The 20648-nt window shown below is 44.9% G+C and overlaps 1 protein-coding gene and 1 long non-coding RNA gene across 2 annotated transcripts; one reads left to right on the plus strand and one right to left on the minus strand.

The window, feature by feature from the left end:
• Positions 1-6899: 6899 nt before the first annotated feature.
• LOC142099410 (uncharacterized) lies at positions 6900-13424 on the plus strand. Its single transcript, XM_075182828.1, has 2 exons — positions 6900-8724; positions 11141-13424. The coding sequence occupies exons 1-2, from the start codon at positions 8139-8141 to the stop codon at positions 12040-12042; spliced, it is 1488 nt and encodes a 495-aa protein (XP_075038929.1). The 5' UTR covers positions 6900-8138; the 3' UTR covers positions 12043-13424.
• A 799-nt stretch (positions 13425-14223) lies between these two features.
• LOC142100123 (uncharacterized) lies at positions 14224-20269 on the minus strand. The gene is made up of 4 exons (XR_012678718.1): positions 19948-20269; positions 19551-19575; positions 17796-18191; positions 14224-14560 (listed from the first exon to the last, which is right to left on the minus strand). It is a non-coding gene; the product is annotated as an uncharacterized LOC142100123 (long non-coding RNA).
• Positions 20270-20648: the final 379 nt, after the last annotated feature.

The raw sequence follows: 20648 nt of genomic DNA on the forward strand, positions 1-20648 counted from the left end.
GAGTGACACAGACACTTAAGCAAGTGAAATAAGTACCTCAAACAAGAAAAACACACCCTCCTGTGGTCTTCTACACTTAAAGGATGGAAATAAGCAGCACAAACGCAAACAAACACACCCACCTGCGGATCTTTAAACATGGTACAAGCACAAGCGAGGGGTCTCAAGCGATTGACGGGAAGCTAAGCAATGTATACGTCACACCCAATGTGGGAGGGCCGAATAGTTTGTTTACACATAACACAACACAATGCCTGTGGCTTATTTTCCCAGGGTAGCTCTGTATTGATTAATCAGTGGCAAATAACAAGTATGTGGTACACTGTGAATGATGTTTTTCGTTTGCTATTAATTAGTGTAATACACACTTTTAACTAAAACACACATTGCTGGAGGCCTTTCTGTGTTTTGGATTTCAAATCGCTGTATAGTACGCAAAATGCATGGATATGGCTACATTAAAAGCACATACATAATGAGTCGATAAAAATGTATGTTGTACTATTAATACATCTGGGTTTTCAGGAAAATGCATAGCACACTCTTCCATAAAGGATACACACATACACACACACACACACACACACACACACACACACACGAGTGTATACAACCTCACACAGATAAAAGGTTTCTGTCTGGATTAGAACTCATAAATGACTTTATGGAAAGTGGGACTGCTACCCACTATCCCAACCTGAGATTTGAAAAAACACAAAGAACACCAACAATACAGCATGCGTGCTACACAGGCAACTAACACTTAATAGTACTCTTCATTATCCACACAAATTACTGACAAAATAGCAATCTCCCTGGTAGCTCTTCGAAAAGCCTCAGGGCCCACAGTTCACATGCACATTATTATGTGCATGTTGACATTTATTACTACGAATGGACTAAGAGGGGGCGAATTTGGAGGGGACAGCCTACTTGGAGTTAAATGCAACATTGCCTGCTATCCTGCTTTCATCTGTATCCACAGCGTACACGTTATGTGATGAACTCAGCTTTATCCAAACTGAATGCTCACCACACTCCAGTACCATGGAGCTTTGCATCGCTTGCACATCTGCCTTACACCACTGAGGTCATGAGTTCAATTCACAAACACGGACTCATCTGTGTACAGTTTCGATGTTCTTGTCAATGTGTGACTGGCTTTGCTTTGACACTTGAAGCTAACCTTGGTCTATCACTACAATGACACATGATTTGGGGAACTAGTTAATGAGCTATGGCATTTGACATATACCTTTTGGAATGATTCTTGCCCCCAGGGCACATTATTTATGTGTCTGCTATTACTACGGATGGCCTACCTCTTAGAGGGGTGGATTGGTGGTGGAGAGCACATGTTCCTTTGGCTGAAATGTAAATAGCAAATGGAACCCTTTTTTTCTTCAGCTACTGCTTGTGCTTGGTTGTGATTTCACCATCTTCTGGTCTTGCAAAATATTATAGCCAGCACCGGTTCCTCATGGTGGCTTATTATTTAGCACCTCTGACTCCCAGTGCTGGTGTCATGAGTTGGGTTCCTTACCATTGCTTTATGTGTATGGAGTTACTGTTATTCACATGTTAGTGTGGATTTCATTACAAAATACACAAAATACAATTTGTGTATCTTCATTTGCTGATAGCCACAATTAGTAGGGCTATATAAATGTTGCCACGATGATGGATGTGTGTCCAAAATCTGTAGATTAAATATTAGTCTTTTGGAAATCCATATCCATTCTTTATTGACCTTAGACCCACATGTTGTGCATTTTTAATATATTAATAAAGACACACACACCAATGATTTAGTTTGTCAACTTTTGATTATTGTAAGAAAATGCAAGAAAAAAAAACTATTTACAGTTCGCCTAAACACTATTTACAAATGCCCATGCCCTTATTTTTTTTGTCTATTTCTTGGGAATATATTTGGATTTTTTTTTAATGTTTTTAAATTTTTCCAACATATTTGGAAATCGCAACCTGCAGTTCTGTGGCCGATGGTGGGATGGGGGGAAAGGTCCAAACTTTCTCCATGTGTGCTGTAAAACAAATAAAGAAACAAATAATTCCATGGCACACTAATTTTCAAAGCAGATAAGACTTACTACAGATGTGTACTGTTACATTACTTTCAAATGTTAGGCCTCTAGATACAAATGCATTGGGCCGCACAATAGACGTTGATAAGGCTTTGGTGTAGCATTTTGATAGATGTACTACATTCTGGTGTGCCCCGGGGAGAGGGACGTGGACAGGGTGGTCTTAACAGCATTATAGGCCCCAGGGCAAAGCACTACAGTGGGGCACTACCTACACAACCACTCACAGGAATTAAAAACAATTTGGTTTAAAATAGAATAATATACTGACAAGTTGACAAGGCTATTGGGCCCATCTGTTTGTGTCGCCCTTGCCCTGCGTGCCCATGTGTTAAGATGGCTCTGGCTGTGTTTTTCTTGTTTAAAGAAATTCAAGTTTGTAGGGCTATTATGATTTTAACCTGTGACATTTATGTCACCATTTATTCAACATGTGTGACAGCAGGGATTATTTACAAGTATAATGGACATCTCAATGTTATCCAATTATGTCCAGCAGTTATTGCAAATACTTACTATCTCCCAAGGCCTCTGCCTCTTGGCTGCCCGCCGCTACTTCCTCCGGCCTCTCCTCCTCCTGGTCAGCCTCCTCCTCATGCTCCTCCCTGGCCTCTGGTATTTCCTCCTCCTCCTGCCTGGCCTCAGGCACATTGGCAGCCTCCTCCTGCCTGGCCTCAGGCACATTGGCAGCCTCCTCCTCCTCCTCCTGCCTGGCATCAGGCACATTGGCAGCCTCCTCCTGCCTGGCCTCAGGCACATTGGCAGCCTCCTCCTCATCCTCCTGCCTGGCCTCAGGCACCTCCTCCTCCTCTTCATTCTCCTCCTTGACCATTGCCTGCCGGCGTTGCCGCCTTTCCCAACGTGCCCGGACTGTTGGAAACAAGGGTAAAAATTACTGGATATTCTTCTAAGATTCACCAGCTTAATATGCGATAGTATTACGATAATCATGTGATCAGACATTTTTACAAAACTTCTCGTTGTCAGCAGAGACAATTATTAACTACTAAAAAGAAAGGAGATAAACATGATAGGCACTAAGCATTTCACATGGACCTGTCACAAAAGTTTGTTTTTAGGGTCAGGATGTGGACTATCTCAGTGGCCTAGTGGTTAGCACTTTGCTCTCTTAGCACTGGGGTCATGAGTTTGAGTCTGGCCCAAATCCTTATCTGTGCGGAGTTTTCATGTTTGCTCCATAGTTGTATGTGTTGACTCCAAAACATACTACTGGGCGGGTAATTAGGATATTTTAACAATTGCCAGTAGTCTGTGTGGAACTGTTAGGGAATTTAAGTCTTCAAGCTCCCATGGGGCTGGTAATGATGTGAATTACTTCTCTCTGTACAGCGCTACTGAATTAGTGGAGGGATCTCAAATACTTTGGATGATGAGTATACTTTTGAAATCATCCTTTGTTGGGACTCCCTCACATTGTAAATAGCCAGTTAATTCATGAATGATTAGCTATATATAGTACGGTAGGTAATATATTTGCACCTTATGGGACCTTCAAAAAATTTGAAAAAGAGATAAGGTGTTTGGGTTTTAAAACATGCCATTTAAATGTTTGGACAATAATAACAAAACATCTGCCACTCCAATCTGTTTTGAAGGTTAGGTCAGCAAGTTACAGCACTGGGGTCAAGAGAGTTAGAAAGGCTGATTAAAAAAACCTCCCTTAATGTTCTGAAGTTTCTCCCCAAAATATTTATGAAATAAAATGGTCAGCAGACAAATGTAGGAGACAGGAGCCAAAGCAGGTTGGGTGCATTGGAAGGGGAATGACCTTTATAGCGTGCTGGAACATTGATATGTACTGGTAGGCCATGTCAGGCGATTAGGGTGAACATATTTGCAAGCATATAGCAAAGATATATGTGTACACGTGTTTTTGGCGATTAATAGAAAACTTACTTACAATTATCTCCTAGCGTAGCTCCTGGAGCAGCTGGGGCTGACCCCGGCGGAGATTGCTCCAGCGCCGTTGGAGCTGGGCGATGCTGCGAGACTGATGATATCGCAGGCGGAGGTGTCTGCGGACCCTTTGATAGGCCCGCAGTTTCACCTCATTGCTAATATAGCGCCCAGAGGGCACGTTATCCATGCCCTCTGTCAGCACTCTTAGCTCACGCCTGCTGAAAATAGCGGCCCTCATTTTCTATTTTCATAAAATGAACTAACAAGAATATTACAAAATGAAGGACCCAACACTGTGATTGGTTCTCTGAGCACGTATGGGCGCGCTCACATCTCACGCGGATCTTTCTGACACCTGTGTGTGTAATGGTTGCTTCTCCCTCCAACAACATGGCGGCCGTCGCAGGTGAATCGAGTACTCTGTGCTCTGCAATTACTAAGAGAGTGTACACCTGGTTTATTAATAAACTCATGCTTTTAAACCCACATGGACTTGGCTTTCATTCTTGTTCATTTGCTTTGGCAGAGCAGGGCAACCAGTTTGTATGTTAATTTTTTGTGGGGCATTTTTCAATTTCAACAACCAGTAAGTAAAAAATGTTCTGATATATATGTTTTTATATATATATATATATATATATATATATATATATATATATATATATATATACACATATACAACAAATGTGTGACTCGCATAATGAAGGCAGCTTTTTAAAATAAAATATGTGTGACTTTGTTAGAAAGATAAAGTTTAAACCAAACCCCTTGGCCTCCAAATGTACATGGAAAGTATACAATTTAATGCTACACTCTGCTAATGACCTTCTCCCTAACAAACACACTAGTAAGTTGAATATAGCATTGATGGTCACATTACTCCAAATCTATCTAGGCACTTATTTTGATTAATCCAACAAATTTTAAATTTTTATTCAACACTATTAATCCTGGTGGTGGCTGTATTTGTCAATCACCTTACATTTCCAATCACATTCTTTGGTTTCCCCTCAGGATTTAGATTGGTAGAAAAGTGACTTTACTGTGTTGACAACGTGATAAATAATGTACTAAAATAGCAAGTGGAGAGTGGTAGTATTAGCAGAATGTTGAAGTAGTTATTGTAGGCCAATGATGTAAAAATACAGTGGTCTAAGTGACTGTTGGTTATATATTGAAACAACAATGTTTATTAGATTAAGGGACATGTGCTTGATACATAGGTTGGAGTTAGCTAAATGTTATCTTTAAGGGGGTGTATGGCCTTACAATGTTTAATTGCACCTGACTGTTTGCATTGCCAATAAATAGACTCCTTTTCTTTTCAAGAGCAATATGTCTGATGCAAGCCCCAGTTCAGAGCAGGCCCCAGGGCTGCCAATCCGCCGCAAGCACAATTTCACAACGGAGGAGCTGGAAGTACATGTGGAGCAAGTGATCCTGAATTTTGTTTGTCAGATGAGTGCCATCTTACAGGACATGAGCGCACAAGAAAATGGGCCGAAATTACCGCAAGCATAAATGAAATCTCACCCTACGTGCGTTGAACACAGGAAGTGCAGATCGTTGTCATTTGCACAGATGGGCAAACTATAAAGGGCGCCTGAAAGCCAAACTAGTGCGGGCGCACAAACATGCCCAAGGGACTGGTGGGGGTCCTGCCCTGGATATTTAGTTAACACCCCTAGAGGAGCGTGCAAGGGCAGCAATTGCTCTTGTTGAGATCGTTGGGGTTGGCGACATAGACACTGGCTATAGCCCACCCCGAACAGGAGAGCACGCTCCACTCGTTACATGATGAGTTTCATTGTTTAATGTCTGTTAATGTATGCCTGTATGGCTTTTTGTCCCATTCTGACCATTGTGTTTGTTTGCTTGCTTCTGAACACTGGCATTTATACACTTTTATAGTGCCCATGTCATTAGGTTTAAGCTCCCCTACAGTAGTTGCTTTAATTAAAGCAAGGGCATGGTAATTGACAGAAACGGCCAACCTATTCAAATTTGTATTTAGGTATGTTTAGATTGATTGATCCTACAGAGACAGTTACCCATTTAGCAAAAGCCTCAACTATGAAACTATCACCCATGAAGCCTCACATAACCATTAATACATTATCTACAATATCAACCAGACATTAAACAGTCAAAGGACTAATGTGTGCTAGGGCAGACACTCTTGGATAAGATGAAGTTCGTAAAGAAAATTTTCCATGGGCCCTTAATCTTAAAGCCACTAACATTAAAATGTTTATAAAATAAGTATCCTTGGCCAAACCATGCCAAAATGCAAGAGGTGCAAATGAGTAATTAGATTCGCACATAAATTTCATAATGACTGTTTTTTCATGTAGCACACAAATATCAACTTTAAATTTCAGTGTACAAATAAAGTATCAAGTATTTGTGTGCCTCATGAAATACGAGTCAGTATGTAAGTTAGATAAGAAAAATGTGATGTATAACACTTTCATAGTACTGATTATTTATTTGCATTAGCTATCATGTTTAAACAGGCATAGTTGTTATTATGCCACAAAGTATCCCTAAAGACTCTTTACACACACACACACACACACACACACACACACACACACACACACACACACACACACACACACACACACACACACTGACAGATATGATTTGAAGAGAAACCCATCCGGAATGTGCCTTAGTTAGGAGACTTGGCCCTTTCAGAAGCCAATATAAATGCAAATTGTATTGACAAGCAATGACACATTTATACACTACAATCCAATATCAAATTTGTACACAAACTATTTGGAGCATACATTGTAAAGGGCACAAAACGTCTAGTGTCTGCTGGCAAACAATGTGTGTATTCAAACTGATTTAACTAGTGCTATTTTGGAGTATCTGTGTGGGCCATAAATGGAACATAGCATGGCTGGACCACTGATCAATATAGGCGATGTATTACATATCACAATGACAAGTGAATCTTTTAGGATGAACGCACTTAAAGGGCGACAGGGTTTGTAACAAGCTGAATGGTTACCTGGTGTGGTTTAACATGGGGTGGGGACCGACCAATGGTGGATCACGTGAGAGGGACCCTGATAGAATATAGCGGGCTGTACTTCCTGCTTTAACTCACTTGCAGCACGAGATCCAGCAGGAGACCCAGCAGCGAGGAAACCGGATAAGTCCCTTTAGTGGTTTTATTCATTGCCTTTCATAACCTTTGTCTTATCTGTTCCCTATTAATTTCCTTCTATTGTTTTTCTTTCTCTTCCCTGTTGTCTCCCCCTATCCCCCTTTTCTTTTTTTTAGTCATTCTCTTCCTTTACCTCTCCGCTTTCTCTCTCTCCCACCCTCTTTCACCTACCTCCTCTCTCGTTCCCTGCCTTCTCCCCCTTGCCGCCCTGTAATTTCTTTCCTCCTTCATTATGCCCCGTCCTAGGAGAAATGCATCGCGCCCTGCGCGCCTCAGGTCCCCCTCCCCAACTCCTCCTGCCGCCATCTTAACTCTTCTACCCGTTCACTGCCACAGCCTGCCCGCATCCCAGCCGTGACCCAAAGCGGGGATGGTTCTCTGCCCCCCGCTTATTCCCCTCCTGGCCAGTTCCCAGTCTCTCTCTACGGTCGCGCCCCCTCCTCTCTCCCCCCGGCCGGTTCGCGCATGCGCAGAATGCGTGCCCCATCGCGCCCGGCCCGGGACCTTCAGCGCGGCAGTGCCAGATGCATTGTCTGCAGGAACAGCCAGCAATACAGTTGGGGAGCCAGTGGCCAGTCCCAGCTTCAGGTAGCTGGCACCCCCCCTCCCCTGGCAATGGGATCTGTCGGTGGGGCGGGTGGTACTGCCTCAAGTCCCATTCGTGACATGAGTCATTTTCAATTTAGACTGTACCCCATCACCCCTCCTGTTTCAGCCCAAGGTTTTAGGCCACAGGGCCATAAACCTCCAGCACCCCACCAATTGCATTTCCCCCCAGCCCATTTCTACCCCATAGTAGTGGGGGTTCAGCATGGGGGTCACATTATGGCAGAGGCCATCAGGATTTCGGCAGGTCCCAGGGTCATACCTCAGCTCACGGGGAATACCAGCACTATTTGGGGTGGCGGGACACACTTCCGGCCAGGGCCGCAATGGATTTCAGAGATAGGACCGAGGCGCCTGTATGGCCTTCTTTTCAATGCCAACGCCTGTCACCTCCGGCGACTCGCCCATACATGTCACAAAGGGTCTCTCCCTCGGGTAACGTGGCAGGGGGGTCCACCTACGGGGGTCACGGAGTCAGGTCCGATAATATTATAGTCGATTATCACCACTCCAGCGTCGGTAATTTAGGTTCAGGGCCTCTACCCCTAGGGGGCCGGGTCACCTCCGGGGATAGTCATCGGCGACGGGGGCGGGAGGATTTTTCAGCGTTCCCTAGTCCTGCCCATTTAGCGGCTCCTAACCTGTTTAGCGAAGATAGGGACATTAACACGGCGCGGCGGCGCTTGGACTATTTGCCTAGATCTCAGCTGACTGTTCCCCTTTCCGTTTTAGAGCCTACGGTTTCGAATCCGGAGACGAGGGTTGGTCGGAACGATCGTTCGGGTTCCGAGTCTCGTGATCAGAGGACGGCAGGGACCAGGGAGGATGCGGTCCGGGACACGTCGGGAGGACAGGTCGCAGCAACAACACTCGGGGAGACATCTGTCGATGCTGGGAATCCTGCTCCTGTTGGTGAGTCCATTTCCGTTAACACACAAAAATCACACTTGTTGGGCTCACCTGTCCTATCTACCAGCAGTGGGTCCTCTGGCTCGGGTGATAGACCCAGAAAATTAATTAAGTTATTGGAAACGGAATTGTTAGGAAAACGGAGTAAGCACACACCCCAACCAGGAGACACAGAACAAACAGCGGTCCGTAGCGAATTGGGGCAGGTAGAATCCCTTGAAATCACCCATGGCAGATAAGGCCTAGCGTATGGGATAGAATTAGAAGGGGTAAGTACGTGGATATGTACGCGTTAACCGGTGAGGACAAGAAAGCGCTAGCGGCAGCCTGCGAGAGGTCGGGAATGGGGGAGGAGAAATACAGATCCTTCTCTAGATGGGTGAATGCCTTCTCCATTTTCGCCACAATATACCTTGAGACCCGTCCCAACGAGCAAGCGGAGGTGTTGAGATATATGCACCTTATTAGCGGGATGTTCGTAAAGGACGGCCCGGTCATTTGGAGGGCATATGACGAGCTTTTTAGGAAGCGGATGAGCGGGCGAGAGAGGCTTCCTCTGGGGTCGAAAGACATTGACACGTGGTTGGAGTTAATGAGGCCCAGCAATCAGGCCGCAGAGGGTAGCACAGTTAGGCGGTTTCAAGGGCTGGGGAGGGCGCAGAATGCCCTCCCCCCAAAAGGAAGGTGTTATGATTTCAATGCAGGGGCGTGTCAAAGAGGCTCAGCCTGCAGATTCAGACACATTTGCACGTCCTGCAGCGGCCATCACCCAGCCACCGAATGCGCAAAGGCTCGCGGAAGTGGGGGACGGGGAAGAGGGTCTGGCTCAGCACTGCCGAGTCAAGGGGCCATCGCCAATTGATTTGGCCGAGCTGGATAAGTCGCTAGCGTGGTTTGATGATAGGGATACTGCGGCCCTTCTCCATGATGGCTTCCATTTCGGCTTTAAACTCCCAGTTCAGGGTAGCGTTTCCACGGCAGCTCCGGTTAATCTGAAATCGGCGCTCGCTTTCCCGAAAATATTAGACGAAAAAATAGGGAAGGAGGTTGGTCTGGGTCGCATGATTGGCCCGTTCCGACTCCCTCCTATTCCCAATCTGATTTTGTCCCCGGTAGGGGTAGTTCCCAAAAAAGCAGTAGGAAAGTTTAGACTGATCCAGCACCTGTCTTATCCTGCTGGTCAATCAGTGAATGATGCAATTGACGTTAATCTCAGTTCAGTGAGTTATCAGTCATTCGAATCGGCACTAGCGCTGGTTCAGGAATGCGGCAGGGGCTCATTGTTGGCAAAAGTGGATATCGAATCGGCTTTCAGATTGCTACCTCTTCACCCTGAGCTGTATCAATTCATGGGTTTTCGGCTAACGGTGAATACTATATCGATCGCTGTCTTCCCATGGGTTGTTCGATCTCATGCGCACTGTTCGAGAAATTTAGCGGTTTCTTGCATTGGTGCATTCAGGCTGGAACGGGGTGTCGGTGGATTGCGCATTATCTTGACGATTTCTTGGTTATCGGGCCGCCTGATACCACGGGTTGTCAAGATACGCTTTTTTCCATGGAGGCTTTGTTTAGGGTGTTAGGCGTTCCCATTGCAGCGGACAAGACGGAGGGCCCAACTACGTGTCTCTCATTCCTCAGGATCGAGATTGACACGGTAGCAGGGATCTGTAGGCTTCCAGCAGACAAGGTTACAAAGATGTGCGAGGCTATCACAGAAGTGTTAAGGGCAAACGCTAGTTCCCTGAGGCTGATACAGTCCTTGTTAGGGCGGTTCAACTTTGCCTGCCGGGTAATCCCCATGGGGAGGGTTTTCTGTAGAAAGCTCCAAAGAGCCACAGCAGGTAGGAGTAGGCCACATGCAGTCATACAACTATCCAAAGTGGTTAGGAAGGATCTACAGATATGACTCATTTTCCTTAGGGGTTCCAATGGCAAGTGTATTTGTCTGTCACCTCCAGTAACAAACGCTGAAATCAACTTGTTCACAGACGCTGCCGGGGCATCTGGCTTCGGGGCTTATCTTGACGGACACTGGTGTGCGGATAGATGGCCCGATGATTGGCATAGGGAGGGGATCACCAGGAACTTGTTGGTCCTTGAGCTATTCCCAATTGTGGTGGCAATCGAACTGTGGGCACCCGTTTTGCAGGGTAGGCACATAGTTTTTTGGTGCGATAATTTGGGGGTGGTCCAGTCCATCAACAAGCAGAGCGCCACGGCCCAACAGGCAATATTGCTCCTGCGGCACCTAGTTTTGCGCTGTTTGCAGAATGACATTTCGTTCAGGGCTAGACATGTTCCGGGGGTGCAGAATAGCCTAGCAGATGTGTTGTCTCGATTCCACTGGGACAGGTTCCGCAGCCTGGCTCCTAACTCAGACCGTGTTGGTACCCCGTGTCCTCCTTGTGTTTGGCAGATCATCAAGCCGGCATAAGAGGGCTCGCGGAACAGGCGGTAGCTTCCTCCACCCTGAGATCCTATCAGGCGGCATGGAGACGGTGGTCGCTTTTCAGCAGGCAAAAGGAGCAATCCGAGGCAGGTCAGAGAGATGCCATGCTAGCCTTTATGTGGGACAGATACTCTGAAGGGGAGTCAAAGACCTCTATGGCATCTACCCTGGCTGGGATATCATTTATGGCTAAGCTGCAGGGTTACCCGGACGTTACAAAATGTTTCTTAATTAATAAGGCCTTGAAGGGTTGGGGGAGAGTCCGTCCTTCTCATAGCGATGCTCGTTTACCAATTACCCTTAACATCCTGGAAGAGTTGATACGGAAAGTGGGTTCGGTTACCTCAGACGACTACGAGAAGCTTTTATTTAGTTTGGCCTTTTCCATGGCCTTCTTTGGGGCTTTTCGCATTTCAGAGCTGGTAGCCAGGTCCAGGGGGCATCAAGAATCCGGTTTGAGAGCAGAGCATGTCAGTCTGGGCGAAGGGATCTTAGCCTGCAAAATAGTTAGATCTAATACTGATCAAAGCGGCAGGGGCTCGTGCGTTCAGTTAGCCTCTCAGCGGCCAAGTCATATTTGTCTGGTTAGGCTGGCGTCACAGTTTATGAGTAGCAGACCTCAGGCCAATTTGTTTCTGTGTCACAGTGATAGCATTCCTCTTACTAAATACCAATTTGCTGCCATTTTAAAGTGGACCTTGCAGTCCCTTAATTTAAACAGTACCTCATACGGGACACACTCATTTAGGATCGGGGCAGCTACATCCGCCGCCTTGGCGGGATCTTCTAACGAAGCTATAAAAGCTCTGGGCCGATGGAAGTCCACTGCTTACAAGTCTTATGTGAGAATTGACAAGGTTGTTGATTGATTGTTGTAATGTTTAATCATATTTTGGATTTCGCAGTTTTTCTTTTTCACACTTTCTTTCTTGCCTGACCCTTCAAAACATCCCATCCCACTTTCCTTACCCATCCCATCTTCCCCTCCATTTGGTGGGCCACACTGGGCTTTTCCGCTCGCCGCTTTAACGCGGGGGCGCGAAGGGATTTTCACCCGGGTTTCCCTGGGCGTAAGTCCAGATTAGTGGTGTGCAGCCGGGGTTTTTCCGGGTGTTGTTTACCTTCGCCTGGGTGGTCTGCTCCCCGTATGTATCTACCTTCCCTTACCCTCCTTGTGTTCCGTTTTTTCTGTTACAGCACGTATCCTTCTCATACCTGTTATACCAAGCCTGTCTGTATTCCCAATTTAAAGATATCATTGTTAACACTGGTTCTCTGCTTTCAGGTGATGGTGTTAGAGCTAAGATGGTGTGGATCATCGGTCATTCGTTTGTTTTTTGGGCCGCTGGCCACCCCAGGTCTAAAAGTATCCCGAATCGTTGCGGCACAGTTATAAGATGGTGGGGCAAAAGAGGCTTAGGCTGGCAGGATCTTATTCCGTGGTTGGTTAGGCTCATAAAACAACAAGGCCCACCGGACGTTCTGGTTGTACATGCAGGAGGTAACGATTTGGGAAAGGGGAAATCATTAGATCTCATCATTAAAATCAGAGAGGACCTGCGTCAAATACACGAGGCATGGCGAGACATCATTATTGGTTGGTCGGCACTTATTCCCCGATTAGCATGGAGAACAGCCATTCCTTTAAAAAAGATGACGGTTATGGTGAGGAAGCTGAATAGCGCCATCCGGAAAGTAGTACGGTCCTTGGGGGGTTTTGTCATAGACCACCCGGGTTTAGGGGTAGAGGCACCACATCTTTTTAGACGGGACGGCGTTCACCTGAATGAAGGGGGTATGGGGTTCTTCATAGATAGGATTTACGGGGGAGTGGAGGCGTGTCTCGGTTAGTTGGTGGCGGGCTGTGGCGTCCGTAGGGCGCAGCGGGGTAGGAAGGCACTGCGTTCAGCGGCTGATTAGTGGGCGCACAGGTAGTTGGTCGTAGGTCACTGCCCCTTTTGAAGCAACAGTAACTCCTTTTGGTCCTTCGGTGAGGAGGGTCCCTGTCCGGCTCGGTGAGGGAGGGCAGCGTGAGTTGTAAGGGGCAGTCACTCTGACGCCAACTCAGCGCTATGTATGTAGGGATTTGTTCCCCGTGGTTTTGCGGACTTACGGCGGTTTGCGCCAGTCCACTAAGTAATCTTGTGTGATCAGCTCGTGAGCTGTTCCGCAGTGCCCTTTCTCCGCCACCATAGGTTTAGTTAATTTAAAATCCTTACAATAAAATTCCTGCCAATTTTTTAATAACTTACACAGGTCTCCGTGTCTTTATTTGCATGCAAATGTTTAAAGTGTAAGGTTGATATGAAGTTTGTGGGAACATACACGGTGAGCCCTTTAATAGTTTACAATGTAAATACACACTGAAAAGGGTGGAGAGTGGTTTAACTGCTGTCCCAAAGGTGGGTTACACATAATGTGAATATGGCCTTCCAGAAATGCTCCACTAGCTTCTGACACAAACGCCTTTACAATGATTGTTAGTGTGGGTTTTGTGGTTGCCATTTGGGTGTTGGGCCACTTGTAAACAAAGTGTCAATAGCGCCAGAAGTCTATTTTGGCCCTGTTTGCCAAAGAGCCAATGCTTGGTAGTGTTTGAGGTAACTCCTCTAACATTTAAGGGACATTTTTATACGTAGAATTTTTCACAATGCAGATGTTGGTGTGCACATACCATGTTGACATAAAAGTTGTACAAATACTACACATTGTCTAGTAAACAAGCAAAGACACATACAAACCTCCTAACTAACCATAATGGCTCTTAGCTAAAATCAACTCCAGAGAGTGTGTTGGTAGGCTATGGTGCGTCTGTGGCAAAGGACAAAAGATCCACACATTGAATCAACATATTGTACAAGTACACATGTTCCATAATAGTTTCAAAAACACTACATATGGATTGTTGTGTATGCAAAGAGGAATCACTGCACTATAGTAATCAGACAAAAATTCCTGACGACAGATTGGTGACACATTTGCAGACTAAGATTTATTTATTACATAGATGAATCCAAACGTGCAAACAAAAACATAGCAAAGAAGTCAGTGGTCTGTGTGTTGCAAAGTTTCTTGGATGAAGAGATGACAATCTGTCCAAAGTGAAGAGATATATAACCAGGCTTGGAGCAATGGAGAAATATTTCAACATGTAGGGAAACACGAATTGAACAACTCCAAAACGCAAACCAGCTTGGACTGTTTCACCACTTGGCCTGAGACATAACAAAGAAGTCAGTGGTCTGTGTGTGTGGCAAAGTTCCTTGGATGAAGAGATGACAATCTGTTCAAAGTGAAGAGATATATAAGCAGGCTTGGAGCAATGGAGAAATACTTCAATGTAGGGAAACATGAATTGAACAACTCCAAAATCCACGCCAATGTGCCCTGTTGAATGTGAAACAAGCATTTACTAAGCCAATATTAAATCACACCTAACTTGCACTAAGGCCAGCACTAACGGCCTAATGGTAGAAACAGCCTGTATATATCAGAAACACAAACAAAGTTTCTCAAATGTGCACTTCTCAACACTATAAGTGCTGTACAATAACATATAAACCTCACATGCCTAACTGACCAGAGTTAGGCTACAATTTCAATATTAATATTTGGCTTCAACATTTTGACACTAGGGAACATTTACATACTCAGGGCCTGATTAAGGGTCACAGCCGCCCTATATATATATATATATATATATATATATATATATAAATAAAATTGTAAAACATTAATTAATACATAAAACACACTTTAATATGCACTTCCTCTCTAACCTGATCTTGCAGCGTAGACTACCTGGTGTTCTCTTTTGCTTGTTCTTGGAGCGTTGGCCGTTGGCTGGCTTCTGAAAACTTGGGAGTCCTGTATTTAAAATGTGCAAAAATTGTATTATAAATCAACATTTTAACAAACCCTGAATGATACAAAACAACCCCTAGTACAGTCAGACAATAAAATATATAAAAATTATTTACACTCATATAGTAACATCTACCAGCCCTGTCTATCTAGTATTTAGTATTCTAGTGACCGCTGAAACCACAGTCAGCACCCACATCACCACCACACAATACAGAGATCCTGCCCCCCGCAAGCTATTTCATCACCTCCTCCACCAGCCAATTTATCCCCCTTAATTTTTATCAACCCGCACCAGACAGTTTATGACCCCACCTATCCAATTTATTAACCCCCCTCTAGCCAGTTCATTACCTCCCTTTTGCCATTTCATTAATCCCCCTATCCAATTCATTAACCTCCCCCTCTAGCCAGTTCATTACCTCCCCATTTTCACTTCATTAACCCCCTCTGTAGCCAGTTCATTAGCTCCCCATTGCCATTTTATTAATACCCCCTCTCCAATTCATTAAACCCCCCCTGTAGTCAGTTCATTTCCTTCCCATTTTCACTTCATTAATTCCCCCTCTAGCCATTTCATTAACCCCCCCATCCAATTCATAAGCCCCCCTATCCAATTCATAACCCCCCCACCCAATTCATAAGCCCCACCTCTAGCCAGTTAATTACCTCCCCATTTTCACTCCATTAATCCCCCCTATCCAATACATACTAGCCAGTTCATTAATCCCCCCATATCCAATTTATAAGCCTCCCCCCATTAATCTCTCCCCCCCCCCTGATATTTAACAAGCTGCACTTACCTTGCTGTCTTCTGTTCCTCCTCTCTCCAGATACCGGCGCTTGTCATCTTCACATGCAGCTAACAGCATCCGACGCTGTTAGCTGCACTGTCACTGCGGGCGCTCTCTGTTTGATTAGTGTGGTCACGTGAGATGTGAGATCTCACGTGACCACACTAAGCAATAAACTGCAGCCACACTGACAGCGCAGCTAACAGCGTTGAATGCTGTTAGCTGCGTGATTGGGTACAGGAGCATGCGGGACCGCCCCCTTGAGGACAGGGATGGCCCCATTAGAGGAGAAAGAAGCCGATCACCGGCATTTGAAGGAGAAAAAAAAAACAGCTTGCAATTCTGCCGCGCTGCGCCCACCAGGACTCACCGCCCCAGTCTGCAGCCTGATCAGCCTAGTGGTTGATCAGACCCTGTACATACTAGACCATTCTGGCCTTTAGTTACATAGCTAAATGCAAGCAGCAAATTTACTAAGTATGGACAGTGCAAACTGTACTCTACATTTCTACGCAAGGACATTGATGTAGGCACATTAGCCTGTAGATGAAATCTAACACATTTCACCAAAGACACTGAGGTTACACTTAGAGGTATTTACCTAGACATTCAACACACATTTGAAAACTAACTTGCAGGTTGTCATTGATTTTACAATTATGACACATGTAATACATTTCACTATCACACCAGTCCATATATTATTATTATTATTATTATTATTATTATTATCGTTTATTTGTAAGGCGCCACAAGGTTTCCGCAGCGCCGTACATGGTACGAACAGTAGACTATACAGGGTAAAACAGTACAGAACAATAAACACAAAGTACCAGTACTTCAGAAACTTCAGGCAGGCAAATACAGTAGAGACGGAGTGGAAGAACAGGTATGGAGACAGGAGGGAAGAGGGGCCCTGCTCATACGAGCTTACATCCTAAGGGAAGGTAAACAAAATCAGGCACAGAAGGGAGCCAGTGAAGAAACGGGGAGAGAAAAAGGCTCCAGGGGAGAAACAGAAGAGGTGAGAGGTTAAGTGGATGGTTGGTAGGCCTTAAGGAAGAGGTGAGTTTTAAGTGCCCGCTTGAAGGGGCACAGATTGGGTGAGAGACGGATGGAACGAGGGAGGTCGTTCCAGTGAAGGGGGGCAGCACGGGAGAAGTCTTGGATTCTAGAGTGGGAAGAGGTGATCAGAGTGGAGGAGAGGCGACGATCATTGGCCGAGCGCCAGGTGCGGGCGGGAGTGTGAATGGAGAGGAGGTTAGAGATATAAGGGGCAGTAGACTGGGAGAGAGCCTTGTAAGTGGTGGTGAGGAGTTTGAAAAGGATTCTGTAGGGGAAGGGGAGCCAGTGTAAGGCAAGACAGAGAGGGGAGGCAGAGGAGGAGCGGCGTGAGAGGAAGATGAGTCTCGCAGCCGCATTGAGTATAGAGCGGAGGGGGGCAAGGTGGGAGCAGGGGATGCCAGTAAGAAGGAGGTTGCAGTAGTCGATGTGGGAGATGATGAGAGCATGGATGATAGTTTTGGTGGCATCTTGAGAGAGGAAGGGACGATGCGGGCAATGTTACGGAGTTGGAAGCGACAGGCTTGGGCAAGGGATTGAATGTGGGGGGCAAAAGAGAGAGAAGAGTCAAGAGTGACTCCTAGGCAGCGGACTTGGGTGACAGAGGAGATAGTGGAGTTGTTAACAACGATAGAGAGGTCATGGTGGGAAGGGAGTCTGGGTGGGGGAAAGACAATGAGTTTGGTTTTGGAGATGTTAATTTTAAGAAAGCGTGAGGACATCCAGGAGGAGATGGCTGAGAGGCAAACAGTTACACGAGAGAGAATATGAATATATATATATTTATATCCACATTTGGACTGGCAATACATTAGTGATTTTTACTTTGACTAAGCTTGGTCATTATTACAGCAGAGAGCTTTGTTGTTTTAAATTAAAAATAGTTCAAAAAACTCATTTACCTCAAAAGTATGTATCCACAACATACTGCCTGAAGTTGGAGCCACGCACTGCTTCATGAGGGGGGTCTTCAAAATCTTCCTCCTCCTCCTCTGCCTCCTCCTCCTCTGCCTCGTCCACCCCAGCAACCTTGTCCATGACCCTTGGAGCCCCACTCCTGATGGCAATATTATGGAACACCACACACAGAGCGATGATCTTACAGGCCTTCCTCGGCTCATACATGAGTGCACCACCAGACCGGTCAAGGCATCGAAATAACGCCTTAAGGACTCCGAACGCCCTTTCAATTACCGATCTGGTGGCGCGATGAGCCGAGTTATAGGCCTTCTCCTTCTCTGTGTGTGGGTTCAAGATAGGAGTGAAAAGCCAAGGGCATGAGGGATACGCATTGTCTCCTATGTAGGATGAGAGGAAAGACATAAGATACAAACATTAATAAAATTTCAGAGTAAAAAAAAAGACCTGCATCGATATCCAAACATACTAAAATATGAGTCATAGCTTCATTCTATGCTAAATAGTAAGGTTAATGAGTCATAATACTGTATAATTACCATCCTTTAAAAACTAACAATTTCTAAGTATGGCCGCAAACCAAAGTGCACTCCAGATTTTAGTATTACACTGTACACCAAACTAATACTTACACACCTGCCGGTGTACACTTTTCACAGGACACATAACCTTAACTGTTAGGTCTGTTTCAGTAATAGGCCTACATTACCATTAAATATCTAAAGAGTTGAAACATTTCTAAAATTACTGTATATTTGGGCCAACTATAAATACAAGGCACATGCACTATATAACACATTGTGTATCAGTAACATCTCAAGTACAATATTATATTTCGGAAATCTATATTTGTCACACATTTTTACTAACAATTTCTACTTGACAGATCCAATATATTCAAATAATTACCAAGAAGTCATGCATCTCGATGTGGTCTGACACTCCCTTGACTCTGTTGCAATCTAGGCCACAACCCAGAATTACGAAAAGCATAGGAGTCATGTGTACTCCCACCCCATTTCGCAACCAGGTTCCAAATCTGGAGAGACGGGTCACATATGGCCTGGACATTGATTGAGTGGAAATGCTTACGGTTCGTAAAAGCCGAAGCATTTCCTCTCAATGGGACCAGTGCCACATGCGTCCCATCTACTGCCCCTATGACATGCAGAAAGCCAGCTATGCTGGCAAATTGCTGCTTAATCCGCACAAGAGACTCCTCATCGAGTGGCAGATGGATAAACTGCCGGAGCCGCGACAGAAACGCCCTTAGGACAACCTCCAGCACACGGCTGAAGGTCGCCTGGGACATACCTGCCGCGACCCCGACTGTGCTCTGTAAGGATATAGTAGCACAGAAGTGCAGTACCGCCACAAGTTTGGTCAAAGGCGGTACTGCTGTCGGGATGTTGCGCATTGGCTCAAGGTCACGCTGCACAATGTGCAGGGTGTCCAAGATCACATGTGGAGGAAGCTGATAGCGACGGACAACCTCAGCATCCGACATCCCAAAGAGGCTGACACGTGGCCTGAAGATACGCTCCCTCGGATGGCGATGTTGTCGTAGTTGCTGGTTTGGACTGGGCAGAGGAGCAGGCTCCCCGTGAAACAGATTGTGGTCCAACTCCAGGAGCCCCTGTATGTGTTGCAAAAGCCAGAGTTAAAAAACCAAAAATTCGTTGACACATTTCAACTTTGCTTTTTCTACCTTTGCCACAAATGATGCAACCAATACTTACAATGTAGTGGAAATTCATCCTCCAGCTTTTTGTGGCAGAGAACAGTCCATAATTAAGGATTTTTACATAAGGAGAAAAAAAAATAAAAAAATTGTATTTTTAAATTAAAACAGGCCTCTATAATGACCAAACAGCACCTCACTATATAGAATCACCACCAAAGTGCATGCAAACGTGATACTTACCATAGGCAACTCACCTTGTGTAAATCACATTATTTACATTAAAATTGTTCAGTTGTAATCAGTTACAGATATACAGAGTTTTAAGGAAATATTTTTTTTAACACCTTTTTAAAAACACACTAAAACACCACCAAAAATATAGCATGCCCTTTCTTACTGCAAAAAAAAAAAACATTTGTGTATGTTATTAAATTTGTCCAGTCTCTACTTACCACACACCAAGACAATACGGTGTTCAGATTACACAGATCCAAAAACTAACACAGATCCGAAATCTGTGGGGGAGGGTCAACAGGTAACAAATTAAGGCATGAAAAGGGATAAGAATTAGTCAATTCACTACATTCTAGAGGTCTGTATGCAGTCCCGCCTCTAAGTATACACAGTGGCCGAAAGATTCAAACTCCACAGCTAAACAAACACTTTACAACTAACCTTCAAAAATAATCCACTAACACAGTACGTTAAGCCCTTTCAGCAGCAATTGAGGTTACCTAAAACATATAGTATAAATAGGCTTTCTAGCTCACCAAAACCTAGCAATGCTTTGCTAAATAATTAAACATACTGAGGGATGAGCAAGGTACAGCAGTAAACAGCTAGAAACAACATTTGACCATCTTCAGTCTACTTACCCAGACCTCTGAAACTCCCAACAACACTGAATTTCGAGAAAGGTGTTTTTAACTACCACTGTGATTAGAGAATTATATGCCGGTGAGTACACCGGACAGACGTCATTACGAGCACAGAGGTGCGTTCCAAATAACTGAGTGTGTTTGTTTCGAAAAGTGATCTGGCATGTTAGCAAAGTGTATTCAATGTATGGTAAGTCTATTTTCTAACGATTACTCACATATTTGATAAATGAGCTTAGCTGTTTGTGTTGTTGAAATATCATGGTTTAATGAGT

The sequence above is a fragment of the Mixophyes fleayi genome, chromosome 8, assembly GCF_038048845.1.
Source record: "Mixophyes fleayi isolate aMixFle1 chromosome 8, aMixFle1.hap1, whole genome shotgun sequence".
Classification (NCBI taxonomy): Eukaryota; Metazoa; Chordata; class Amphibia; order Anura; family Limnodynastidae; genus Mixophyes; species Mixophyes fleayi.

Excerpts from the sequence above, each read along its gene's own strand:
- LOC142099410 (XM_075182828.1), top strand. The coding sequence starts at position 8,139 with ATGGATTTCAGAGATAGGACCGAGGCGCCTGTATGGCCTTCTTTTCAA. Across the intron at positions 8,725-11,140 it reads TGGGAATCCTGCTCCTGTTG|ATCATCAAGCCGGCATAAGA; the intron begins GTGAGTCCATTT and ends TGTGTTTGGCAG.